Source organism: Peromyscus maniculatus, chromosome 4 (assembly GCF_049852395.1).
Source record: "Peromyscus maniculatus bairdii isolate BWxNUB_F1_BW_parent chromosome 4, HU_Pman_BW_mat_3.1, whole genome shotgun sequence".
Classification (NCBI taxonomy): domain Eukaryota; kingdom Metazoa; phylum Chordata; class Mammalia; order Rodentia; family Cricetidae; genus Peromyscus; species Peromyscus maniculatus.
The window spans coordinates 78,222,259-78,235,600 of record NC_134855.1 but is presented as its reverse complement, the minus strand read 5'-3'; the positions used below and the strand labels follow the sequence as shown (position 1 = coordinate 78,235,600).

General features: G+C 46.6%; 1 protein-coding gene across 5 annotated transcripts in view; it reads left to right on the top strand.

The window, feature by feature from the left end:
- Positions 1-13,342, top strand: part of Ldlrad3 (low density lipoprotein receptor class A domain containing 3) — a 242,004-nt gene that overhangs the window by 117,817 nt on the left and 110,845 nt on the right. For all 5 annotated transcript variants that reach the window (XM_076570143.1, XM_076570142.1, XM_076570141.1 and 2 more), the window contains one exon: positions 564-689. In XM_076570143.1, coding sequence (XP_076426258.1) covers positions 564-689 — 126 coding nt within the window. The remainder of the gene's footprint in view (positions 1-563; positions 690-13,342) is intronic.

The window sequence follows — 13,342 nt, the reverse complement described above, 5'->3', positions numbered from 1 at the left end:
TTCTTCCCCAGTGCTGACATTGCAGGTACATGCCACCACGTGGATTCAGGTTGTTTTTTCTTGCTTTCTTTTTTTTTTTTTTTGGGGTGGTGGTGGGGTTTCCAGACAGGGTTTCTCTGTGTAGTTTTACTGCCTGTCCTGGCTCTCACTCTGTAGCCCAGGCTGGCCTCCAATTCACAGAGATCCGCCTGGCTCTGCCTCCCGAGTGCTGGGATTAAAGGCATGCGCCACCACCTCCCGACTACAGTCAGGTATTTTGTATAGTTTCTGAGGATCAAAATCCGGTCCTCATGCTTGCGTGGCAAGCATTTTACTTAGTGACTGAGGCATCTCCCAGGTTCCTTTAAGGACTTATGAAGCAGGGTTGATTGGCAACTCTAAAAACTGCTGCATGTAGGTGTCCATGCGGGCTGGGGATTTGCCATGATGATGGTAGCATGTCCTTGGGAGAGTCATGCTAAACCTGAAAGGCCTCATTCATACCTTTAGAATAAGTGGGGTCAGGAGGCTGTGGCCTGAGAACTGCACCCCCTGATAGACCTCTGTGTCTTTTCCTCTTGCAGCCAAAGCGAAGTCAAAATGCGGCCCCACCTTCTTTCCCTGTGCCAGCGGCATCCACTGCATCATCGGCCGCTTCCGCTGCAACGGCTTTGAAGACTGTCCTGATGGCAGCGATGAGGAGAACTGCAGTAAGTCCTGGGACCTTGGGCACGGTGACCTCTGTCTCTCCTGCCGGCTGGGCTGGTCCTGACTGTCCTTCGTTACATCACCTTCTTTAGTACCCCTGGGCACGTGACTGTTAATTCCCACGCACTGTTTGTTGAGGGCCATAGTAAGCCCACGGCGTCTGTTCCGTTCACAGTCCCTCTGCAGACGCACAGATGAGGAGCCTGAACTAGAGGGGTGCATTAGCCACATAGCTCCTTTATACTTCATCTGGTTGACCGTCTCAACACCCCATGTTTTTGTACTTGCTTGCTCCTCTTCTCTGAATGCTTTAAAAACTTTGATTTGTTCGTTATATTCTATGAGAGTTGGAGAGACGGCTCAGCAGTTAAGAGCACTTGTTGCTCTTGCAGAGGACCTGAGTTCAGTTCCCAGCTTCCACACAGTGTCTCACAGCTCTTCCAACTCCAGTCCTAAGAGATGTGGCACACTCTTCTGAACTCCAAGGGCACCAGGCATGCATGTAGTCACATACATACATGCAGGCAAATCACTCATACACTTAAAAAAATTAGATTCTTTGAAAATAAATTCTTGAAAAAAATTTCAGATAGTATAGAGTTAAAATTATCCTGTGACCACCATGTTTTTGACCTGCTATGTAATATTCCATATAAGTACACAAACATACAGACACACACACACGTTTACACATTCACTCTAGCTCACTTTGCCTCTTTGCAGTCTTGCTGCTGGGTTTAACCCTTCCTTGGTCTAAACACATGGAGTCTTTTCTAGTGTTTTTTGGGGCCACAGTGACTTCACTTACTGCAGTGTCAGGGTAGGAAAGGTCAAGTTCTCAGCTCCCTGCTGTCCTGGAATGTAATGACCTAAGGGGGAGGAAGGGAGTGTGTGTGTGTGTGTGTGTGTGTGTACAGTTAATCCAATGACAGTAAAGACACGTCGGACACATCTGGGATGCGCACTCAGCTGAGCCATCCTCATTGCTTGCCCTGTAAGATTTACATGTGGGATACTGGCCTTTAATCCTGAAGTGAGTAAATGGTACCCATTCCAGATGATAGCAGAGGGTAGAGTAAGCCATATTGTCTTCTCATCTACCTATGTAAAATTATGATCCGGCGTCCTGCCTTGCTGCCTTGAAGACTGGTTTTATTAAAAAACAATCATAACATTTACCCACCACTTGTTGTAGATTCATCAGATAGCTGACTGAAGAAAGTTACTGTTTTGTAATCAAAGAATATAACTCATGGAAGAATGATAGAGTTGAGTACACATCTCCATCTTGAAGCCTTGTTGCTTGCTGGATGCTTGTAATAACCACCACTGGCTGTGAGAAGCCCGGGTGACAATCTGTAAAGAGCTCTCCAGGGACTGACAGGTCAGGCTGAGGGAGTCCTCACGCACCACTGGGCCTTTCAGGACTTGAGTCAGCATTACACCACTCCAAGTGGGGTGCAGAAACCTGGTGCTGGGGGTCTCTTCATGTTATAGAGATAACTCTTCAGTCATTTAACTCCCAGAAGACAGTGTTTGGTTTTTGTTTTAAATTTTCAACTCTAAAGGGCTCCAGAGAAGATGCAGTGTTCATTCAGATGGGCCAGGATTCAGCTGCTCTTCCCTCATGTCTGTGAGGGTCCTCTGGTGTCGTTCCCTTCTGTCTAAAGAACTTCCTCCAGAGATGCTTTTTTGGAAGATTTTATTTTCTTTTTAAGTGTGTGTGTGTGTGTATGTGTGTGTATACACAGATGCCTGTGGCGGTCAGAAGTAATCAAATCTCCTGGAGTTACATTTGAGTGTAACTCACTGAGTTACAGTTGGGGTGTGAGCTGCCCACTGTGGGTGTTGGGAACCAAGCTCAGGTCCTGTGGAAGAGAAGTGTGTGCTTGTAACTGCTGAGCTGTCTGTCCTGCTCAGCAGTGCTGTTTAGAGCAGGGTTGCAGAAGACACACGCTCTGCGTTTTCCCTCAGCCGGGGATGTCTGTCTCCCCCGCCTTCCTAAAAGCATTTTTATGGTGTGTGGTTGGGGGCTGACAGTCCTTTCTCTGAGGACTTTAAATGTGCCACTTCCTCAGGCCTCTCTAGTTTCCGGCGGGAGAGTCACAGTCACTCAGTTCGTTCACCTGCACATCCTGCATCTCTCCTCTGGCTGCTTCTAAGAGCATTTTGTCTTTGATCCTGAGCATTTAGATTTTGGTTTTGGGTATCTGCAGGTCTATTTCTTTGACTTTATCCTGTTTAGGGTTTTCTGAGTCTGGGTTTTGATTTTGGGCACACTTACTACATTTTCGGCTACCATTTCTTCAAATGTCTTCCAGCGCTGGCCTCTTTCCTTATGAGATCCAGGTGACAGGAGCATCGGATTCCCAGCCTCTGTCTCATGAGTCCCCGAGGCTCTGCTCCCTTTTTATCGGTCGTTTTGCTCCCCGTTGTTGAGAGGGATACTTTCCGTCCATCTGTCTTCTGTCGCCAGTTCCTTCCTTTGCCGTCGCTACTCTTTCCCCCGCTAGCCAGCTGCTGCGCTTTCGCTTTGTTTTAATGTGTTTATTCCAGTTTTCTATTTCTAAAGTTTCCTTTGTTTTTCTGTCTCTTGTTTCTTTGCTGACTTTCTGTTTTTCCATTTGTTTCCAGTGTCTTTGTGGCTGCTTATTAGAGTGTAAGAGACGTGTTACATTTGGATCACACAGTTCCAATACCTGGCACCTTCATATTAGTATCTATCTGGTTGCTGTCTTTTCCCACGTGTGTTGAGATTTTCCTGATTCTCTGTATGACGTCTAATTTCAGTTTCTGTTCTGGCATTTTCTTTGTTTCGTCTGATGTGAGGATCTTAAGTACATTCTGGAGAGAGAATACTTACATTTTTGCCTTAGTAGGCAAATGTCCTAATAGACTTATTCCTACTACTTGGTTATGGGCTGTGCTGGTGGAAGCAGACTGTATGCATTCAGTGGTCTGAGTTCATTCTCAACCTCTTTGTGTGGATTAGGACAGTGCACACAGGTGCAGTGTGGGGGCTCCATGGTTAGGACAGTGCACACAGGTGCAGTGTGTGTCTCCATGATTAGGACAGTGCACACAGGTGCAGTGTGGGGCTCCATGATTAGGACAGTGCACACAGGTGCAGTGTGGGGGTCCACCTAAGAAGAATAGTACACATCCATCTGCTTCTCTCTCTTCAACATGGTGGGAGCATCTTTCCAGGGGCCTAAAGATCCTAAGAGTTAAAGGGAAAATTGTAAACTCACCTCCATTTTGTAAGTAATTTAAATGCTGGCCTTCTTCCCCAATGGCTATGTTCAAATTACTTTTTAGAATGTTAAAGTGGTTCTATATATGTCCCAGCCAACTGTGTAAAGCTGCCTGTGGAAGAGCCAGCATGATGCATGGTTCCTGCCCTTGACCTGCCCAGGAATCTCCCATAAATGAAACCAAGCAGCATCATAGAGAGACCCCTGGAGTGGGAGTGGGGGGATGGGATGGCTCAGCATCACAGAGAGACCCCTGGGGTGTGGGTGGGGGGATGGGATGGCTCAGCATCATAGAGAGACCCCTGGAGTGGGTGTGGGGGCATGGGATGGCTCAGCATCATAGATAGAGCCCTGGGGTGGGGAGGAGACGGCTCAGCAAGCACACTTGCTCCTTTTGTACAGGACCCAGGTTCAGTTCCCGGCACCCTTACAATGTCTCAACCTTTTGTAACTCCAGTTCAAGAGAATCTGATACTCCCTTCTGGCCTCTGCAGACACCAGGCAAACATGTGGTGCACAGACATACATGCAGGCAAACATACACAAAGTAAAAATAATGATAAGACTTAAAAAAAAAAACTACTAAGGTTTTAAAAAAATAAAAGAGACAACCGGATACTTTATGCCTCCTGTATCGTTCACTAGAGCACACATCATCAGATTGACATGGTTTTGCCAAAACCATCCCAGCTGCATCTAAATGAGCCTCGAAATCTGACCTTTCAGTTTCTAGAAATTGAGGTTTAGAGGAATCTGTCCATAATAGTGTACAAGGCAGAGGGTCAGATCCAGAGTGTGGGAGAATCTTCAGGACCCGGCTCATCCAGAAGTAATAGTTGAAGCATGGAGGAAAGGGGGACCTGTAAACTGGGAGGCTTCAGGGAGGAGTCAACCCCGTGCCATGTGCGGAGTATGTTTTCTCTTGACTCTAAATAAAACCATTGTTTAAAGAATGTTGAGATAATTGACATCTTGAATTGTGATGCAATATTTGCTGATATTAAAGCATCTTTGCTAATGTTTAAAGTCTGAGAATAGTGGTAATGTGGTTTTGTTATCCATATCTTTTAACAACATGTATTATAGGTTATAAAACTGAGATTAAATGATATCTGTGGTATGCTTCTACTGATGCTTTCAGGGCCGTTGGGTCTAAAATAAATACATAAATGACACCATGTCCTGGACTGCATTTGTCCCACAGATGAAGGCTTGCTGCCTGTCCCCCAAGTGAGGCAGAAAGTGTTAGCCAGGCTGTGTGTCTGTTCATAGAGCCTCCCAGAGCCCTGCAGAGCTGGCCTGTGTCTGTTGTCTGTCTACATCCAGGTCAGTTGGACTTCCCTTTTGTCTCTTCAGTCAAGCCCCTGAGGAAACCGGGAGGAGTCAGCCCTCCACTATATTTAGACTGTGGGAGCTGAGTGTCACAGTGGGGGAGCTGTCCCCCAGTGCTCCAAAGTGATGTCCTTGAGTCTCCTTAAAGACTCCCGTAGAACCTACTTTCTTGGAAGTGTACCTGGCTCGTCAAGGCTATGCTGGGTCACTGTCGTACTCTATCCTTGGCCTTCTTCAAACAGCACATCAGAAAGGTGACCCTGAGCACCCTGTGACCACCTGCTTCTCCATACACCTGCACGCCCACTAATTCACTCTTCTCCATGTTCAATGCCATTTCCTCTGCTTCATTGTGACAGTCACGAGGGGATGTGGATTGTGTGGCCCACGGCTGTGTTCCCAGTGCAGAACATGCTGTCAGGCCCAGCCTTAGCATGTGTTAAGCAAGACTTTTCAGGCTTTATCTTACGCTCTGCTACTTGTTACCCATCTAGTGTTAGCTTTTTATGAAGAAGGCCTCGGCTGCAGTTTATTCTGGGTGCCTACCAGGGTGCTTTATTTGGAGGCAATAGTCAGTGAGTGATTTCTGAATGACTGAGTCAAGTAACTAGTCAAAGGGCTGAATGAGGACGATAGGAAGACTTGGACAGCCGTCCTTCCCGCTGTAGCCAGAATAGAGTCTCACCATACAGAGGTCTTCATCCCCTTTAGTTTGCCCAGGTGCTCGCAGACAGTAGACTCAGGTCTTGCCTGGCACATTAGCCCCAGTTCCGACTGTCCTGCAGATTCTCATCCTCTTTTTCCAGTCTCCAATGGCAGACACCATTTGGGGTACGGCAGTGGATGCAGGGATGTGTCCGCTCCAGACACCGGCATCCTTGACCCCAGGGAGATGAGAATCTTCATCCACAGTTAACAACAATGCAGAGCTGGGAGTGCTGTGGGGACCAGGGATGGGGGAGATCACTTCCCTCGAGGCTCATCATGGAGATTTGGGAGAAGATGAGCCTCGGGATTGGTACTACTTCAAATACAGTCCCATGGGATATTTCAAGGTGAGGGCTAAAAGCTGTACTGTGCTATTTCCAGGACATATTGAACCCCTTTTGCTGAGAGTTTGTGAACCCTTGCTGTATATGGCACCTCCACAGAGAGGCCGTGTTTTACATGGGTGCTCTCATGGGTGCAACGGTGACAAGGCAAGGTTCAGTAACTTGTCATGGTTATATACTTGACAAGTGGCAAAGTTGAAATATTAACTCAGGTGGCATAAATACAAGCGTGAACTCAACTGTTACACCACTATCTCCCATCAACAATAATTATGACAGGTGTGTACATACCAAGCATTTCTAGGTCACAGACTAGGGTGGCTGATTTAATCTTCACACACTTAGAACACAGGCACTGTCTCTATCGTCACATTGTAGATGAGGCATTCCAGAGCTAGAGAATTCAAATAGTTCTCTCCGTGTCATATGGCTGTTGAGTGGATGAGCTGAAATCTGAGCCCAGTGATACTTCATACCCTCACTTTTAAATACTGCAGCAAGATGTCTGGCTGGATTTGTAGGCTGGGAACATGATGGAAAATCAAGATCTTGGGGTTTATTTTATAATAAACAGCTGGTGCTCAGCCCGTGCAGGGTAGGGAGACAGAAAGAGTCATCCAGGGCTAATGCCTGGGGGACTGGAACTTGATGGTGTCTTTAAAGGAAAGAATTACCACAGAATGAGAAAAAAGTTGGGGTGCAGAGATGTGAAGAGGGTGTTGCTATTAGGTGTGCAGTTTGAGGTGAGGAAGGATTCAAGCAGAGGGCTCCAGGAGGCACTGGGAAGAAGATATTTATCACTAGAAGGGGTGTTGAGGGAACCATCCACGGGAAAGCGAAGGCTGAAGTTGTGGAATTGGCTTGGAGTACTGGACAAAAGGCATCCATGTGCAGGAAACCTTTATGAAGCAGAAGGAAACAGACTGCCCAAGTCATATATCTGCAGCCTGCCAGTGGCCACACTGCCTCTAAAGGGCTTTTCAAACCTAACATGCCTGAAACTGTAGAGGTGGGAAGGCAGGCGGGTGAGATGGGGCACTCTTCACCTCTGGCTTGCTTGCCAGGAATAATGGCTCTTCCTTTTACAGATTCTCTTTGCAGAATGTGGGTGCACATAGCCATGTCCGATTGGAGTGTGGAAGTGAGGACTGCTGAGCCAAAGCCTGACAGCCTGGGTGCTGGACAGGCCCTGTTAGCAGATGGAAAGCAGCATAAAAGCGTGTGGTTATTGGCAGACAAACCCCAGGCAAACTGTGAGCATATTCCAGGCTACAGACGGAGCAATGTGTGAGGCTAGGAGGAACCATGTGCCACAAGATGGTAGTTAGCATCCCTGGTTTGTGGAGACCATGGATCCCATTCTAGAGGTGAGGATGTCTGAGCATGCTCCATCTGTCCCAACTGTAAACTTCACAAGGAAATTGGGACTGGGGAGAAAGGGTCCCTACAGAGGCCATAAGGTTAGGAAGTGAGTAGCAGACACCTTGGGGTGGGAGCTGAGACAATTTACATGTGAACCTTTTGAAGTGGGAGAGGCTTTAAATGAACGAAAGAGGACATTTCCTAAATCCTGCTGGAGACAGATGGCCAGTCAGTTGCTTTTGGAAGACTGCAGCGTCCCTGTGGTCCATCCACTCTGTTCAGTGTGGCCAAAATGGGGCAGCCAGATTCCTTAGCTCCTCTCTGAACCTGTTCCCTCCCTCTGTCAAGAAAGACTCACTCTATTTCTTGTGTAGTGTGGACTAGGAAGCCAACCATCAGAGCCCAGTGTTTTTATGATAATAATTCCCAAGGGCCTTCTGAGCTGGCGATTCCATCGGCTAAGCTGATTGCCACAAACAGTTTTTCTCCATTTCCAGTGAAATAGATACCACAAGACACAGTATTCCTTTCTGTAGTTAACTGAGTAAAATCCCACATTAGTCAATGGTCGGTAAGACTTAGAAAGGATGAAGACAGCACAGACATTTGGGGTACATTAAGTATTGCTTAAAGAGACCACAACATCACATCCTGTAGGGCACACTGTCTCCTGCTCCGTCTGTGAGCTTGCAGTTCAGTGTTTGTGCCAGGCACAGTAATCGCTGCAGAGTCCACAGAGCCATGGAAAAAAACTTGAGTTTTCTGCAGCTTTGGGGAAGATCTGCTTCCCTGGTGAACGAGTCTGCCTAGAGACTGCACGTTGATGGCTTGTGTACCATCAAGGACAGGCATTTTCTCTGAGATTGGGCTGCATCTCAGCTCTGCCAACATCTACCCTTTTTGATAGCTGCTCAGGGTAGTTCTAAAGAACATTTTTTTTTTTTTTTGACTGGGCTGTGCAATGGGATGCCTTTGGCTTCCACTTTTGTAACTTTCTAGTCTCGTTTGAAACGATTTTCTCCATCTGGAATTCTTGGAGTAGCTTTTAACTTTATTCATTTATTTTTTTCTTTTATGTCCCCTCCTGTATTTGTTGACTTTCTTGCTTATGGTTAGTTTGTCTGCAGGGTGGCAAATGGCCTCCAGCTTGCTCCCTCTAGTTTGCTCTGTCTTCGGGAGCTGGAAGGCCGGGCTTGTCAGGACCTGTATAAATGGAGACGCAGACAACACCAGGGGAGGTGGAAGCTTGAGGCCCCTCTCAGGCTTCTGGCATTTTCTAGGCACACCGTGGCCGTGTGTGTTTTGGCCCGCTTGCTGCTGGCTTCGGGGTGGTGTGTCTTTTCCCTATCCTGTGTTTCACTGCCCTGTTTCTCTGCCCTGCAAGAGTGGGCTCAAGTGTTAGGGTTTCTGTGGCTCCTGGAGCTACAGTGGACAAACATAAAGAACAATCTTGGGATAGTAGGACTCCTAGGGTGACAGGTGTGTCTGTAGATCCTGAACAGCTGTGTCTTGTGCGCCAGTCTTATGCCTGGCAACCCCAAAGGTAGGAGATGTTGGCCAAAAGTATTCCTATCAGACTGGATTAAGAATTTTTAGCGAAATCTTTTATAATTTTGTTTTATTTGTGTGTATGTTCATGAGTGTGTATATGTACATGTGGGTACCTGCATGTGGACATGTGGACGCCACTAGACAACGCTGGTGTTGTTCCTCCCTAGGTACCATCTATCATTTGTTTTGTTTTGTTTTTAAGACAAAGTCTCTCAGTGAGCTTGGGGTGCCCTGATTGCCTAGATCAACTGGCAGTGAGCTCCAGGACCCCCTTGTCTCTGCCCTCCCCACTGCTGGAGTTACAGACACATGTTGCCAGGCCCATTGTGGGTGTTGGGGATCTGAACCCAGATCCTCGAGCTCACAGGGCAAGGCAAGCACTGCACTCCACTGACTGCACTGTTATCTCGGCCCCAGGGACCTCTTTTAACCATCCTGAGAAGGAGACGTAAAATACAGTGGACTCGATGTTCCCGGCATTGTCTCAGAAGCATCCTTCACTTCCTGCTTTGCTTCAGAATTTTTAAAACAATTCTGCCAGATATAATTCGGCATCTCTGGTGAGACCCTCTGGGCTCCTACCCTTCTCTCCTCTCTCCAGAGGCATCCACAGCCCTGAACTTGGTGATATTCATTACTATGTATGTTTTTATTCATCAACATATATTTTTTAAATCCCTTAATAGTAAGTAGAGTTCTTTTGCATGAGTAACTTTATGGCAACAGTGTAGTACTGTACATACTCTTTAGTTCCTGGCTTTTCTTATTTACTATTCTATTTGTGATATGAAATAAACTCACACCAGTTTATTTACTTTTCCATGCTGTACAATAGCTATTGACACTCTATGGCCCACTATTTGCTTTTGTAAATAAAGTTTTATTAGAAGACAGCAATATCCTTTTTTATGAATTATCAGTATAATAGCCAAGTGAAGACATCACAATATAGCTGAAAATCAAATGACTAACAAAACTTCAGTTATGTAACTATAAGTGGTCCTTTACAAGAAAACCTGATTTAGGCTGTAGACTGTTTCATTGTTATAACTCTATTTGATATCTTATTAGTGACAATTTGGGTCAATTCTATTTTTTTTTTCTGATAGTGGCTTCAGCATACATTTTAAAATTTGTTTTAGGGTCTCTTTCGAGCAGGAGATGGAATTACTAGCTATTAATAAAATGATCTCTAAGGTGGGCCCACCAACTGCTTCCCTTTCAGAGTCCAGGAGAGAGCCTCTCCCTCCACATCATCATCAACAACTTTAGGACCTTAGGCCAGTCTGATGCTTCGTTACACATCATCGGCAAGGTTTTACTGACCATTTAGCAGACCCTTTTATGGGAAATGCTTTCTGTGTCCTTTGCCTGTTTTTCTGCCTTGCTGACTTTTGCCTTTTGGTTGTCAAAGTTAGTTCCTTATATATTCTGGCTACTGGTCCTGTTGGTTGAACTCATTAAAATCAACCTATGTCTTATTTTTCAAACACACACATAGAAGCATATGCAGATCTATTGTGTGCCTGTGCACACAGATAAGCAGTCACACACAAGACAGAGTCAGTTTTTCCTTGGGAAAGTTCAAAAGCCTCTGAGACTGACACCCTCACAGTGTCTCCACTCAGAGGTTGATGTGAGCTTGCCCCACCCTCCTCCTGGACCAGTCAGCCTATCCTTCCAGGCTGTTTGAGTGAGCTGATTGGTATTGATGTTTTAACTGCATAGACATGACCTACCAGGGTGTAGAGAAGCTGAAGGCCACTGTGCTGAGATGCTGATGAGCAGAAGGCTAGGTTTGAAGATTTGCCATGGACGAAAACCAAATGTGATTTGTGGTTTTGGATTCCCCCATTTGGGTTTTGGCTGTAGTCAGACCATGGTTCCAGCTTGATTAACTTGAGCCATTCTCTGGCCCACAGTGATTGAAATAATTAACTCTTCCATTATCAGGCCGGATGACTGTTGTTTGATTTTACACTAGTCCCTTATCCTTAGAACCCAGGTCTCCAGCTTACCCCATCCCCCTAGTTCCTCTGACCTTTCAAATTAGACTTTTCCCCCTTGAATGAAAAGGCAAAAACAATCTGTCATGCTTCAGGTTTTTATAAGCATGGACGCTGACCAAGTCCACAAAGCTATGATGTCTGAGTATTTCAACGAAGCTCGGGAGGAGGGAAGCAGATGGATTCCAACTCACACCCTCCAGTCCAGGACCACGGAGAGGCACCTGGCCTGACTTGGCTTAGACTACGCAGAGCCTCAGGGCTGGGCCTGGTGCCCTCTCTGGTTCTGTTCTTGCCACATGCAGTCTAGGTTCAGGCTCAGTTTCTTCCTAGAGGTCCATGACAACTCCACATCATCATCATCATCACCACTGTCACTTCCTTCTCTAGGCCACACACTCTGGGGGTCTAGGACATAGCTAGATGACTCAGCTAGTGAACCACACATAAACAGCCTCATAGAGAATTAGTACATCTCCAGCAGTCTGCCTTATTTCCCTGTCCCTTGCAGGGAAATGAGGACAAGACTCGGCCCAGGACCGTGTTTTCAATCAGTGAGGTGGCTGAGTAGAAATGCCTCTAGGAGCTGTGGGTGGTGGCTCACACTCAATCCTAGCACTCTCTGCATCATGTCAGATGTGGACGTTTTCTTGTCAGTCTCTTAAGATGCTGAAATTAATGCTGTAAGCAGGAGGACTGCCGTGATGGGCCTGCTACGGCCACGGTCTTAGAACACTGCTGTTTAGCCTAGAAGAGCAGCACATCTGCTCGTGCTCTGCACTCTTCCTTGTCTGTTTAGCCTAGAAGAGCAGCACATCTGGTCACGCCCTGCACTCGTCCTTGTGTACTTTTAACCATTTTAGAGCATTGGGCCACACATTGCAGTTTCCCCTAGATCTCATAAGATTATAGAGCTGATCCTGGCTACAGAGAAAGCAGCCAAGGGTTGGGATTAGTTACAGTTTGTTTGTTCGTTTTTAAATAAGGTCTACTATATAGACCCGCTTGCCTTGAACTCACAGAGATCCACCTGCCTTTGGCCCTTGAGTACTAGAATTGAATTGAAGGTGTGACCAACCACACACAGCAACTAGAAACATTTCTACTCAGCCACATCACTGATTGGAAACGGCCTTGTCCCCATTGTCCTGCATGGAATGGGGAAGCAAGACAAACTACTGTAGAAATACTATTTTCCTGGGGGGATTGCATCCATGCTCTTCACTGTTTTGTGTCTGCCTCATATTGTGCAGTTGGCATCCCTTTCCTGAAGGGCAGAACCCAGCACTGTGATTTCTTTTAAGGTCCCTGAAAGGGCCTTGAATGGGTCCCCCAGGGAGGTGCTGCTCAAGAGAGAGTCCCTGCATAAATTCAGGGAGAAATGAAGGCTGTCTCTATGCTAGTAGGCCTGGAAGAATGAAGAGTCTGATCTACAGAGAAGGCATCAGAGGGACTGTGGCAATCGCTCAGTTAGTGAAGTACTTTCCACATGAGCATAGCAACCTAAGCAGATCTGCAGCATCCACTCACTTGTGTGCGTGGTTGCTGATCTGTAATCTCAGCCCTGTGGAGTGGGGATGGGGTAGAGACAGGAAGAACTCCTGAACTTGCTGCCTCACCATCTAGCTAATCCATAAGCTTCAGTTCCAGTGAGAGACCCTGCCTCAAAAATAAGGTGGAGAGCAAGTAAGGAAGACACCTGCTGTTGACCTTAGGACTCCACATGCACATACTTAGAAACACACACACACACATAACAAGGACAGGCAGATACACACACACACACACACACACACACACACACACACACACACACACACTTTTTTAAAGCTAGAAGGAGGGAGAAGATGTAAGAACTGCTCATGGTTCATGAATCTCATCAGCTGGTCCCTTCCTTAGAGGCAGAAGGTCCCCAAGTTGACTGCTGCTTCTGCCTCTGCTGTTCTCCTGTGTCTTCTGTCACCAGCCATCCCCTGTAGACTCCACAAATAAAGTCCATGAGTTCTAAGCTCTGCCTCAGACTCAACATAGGGTTGACTGTTTAGAGGAGGCTTTGACCTCTGGCTGTGTTGGTGTGGTCACAGGACATCATAACAGT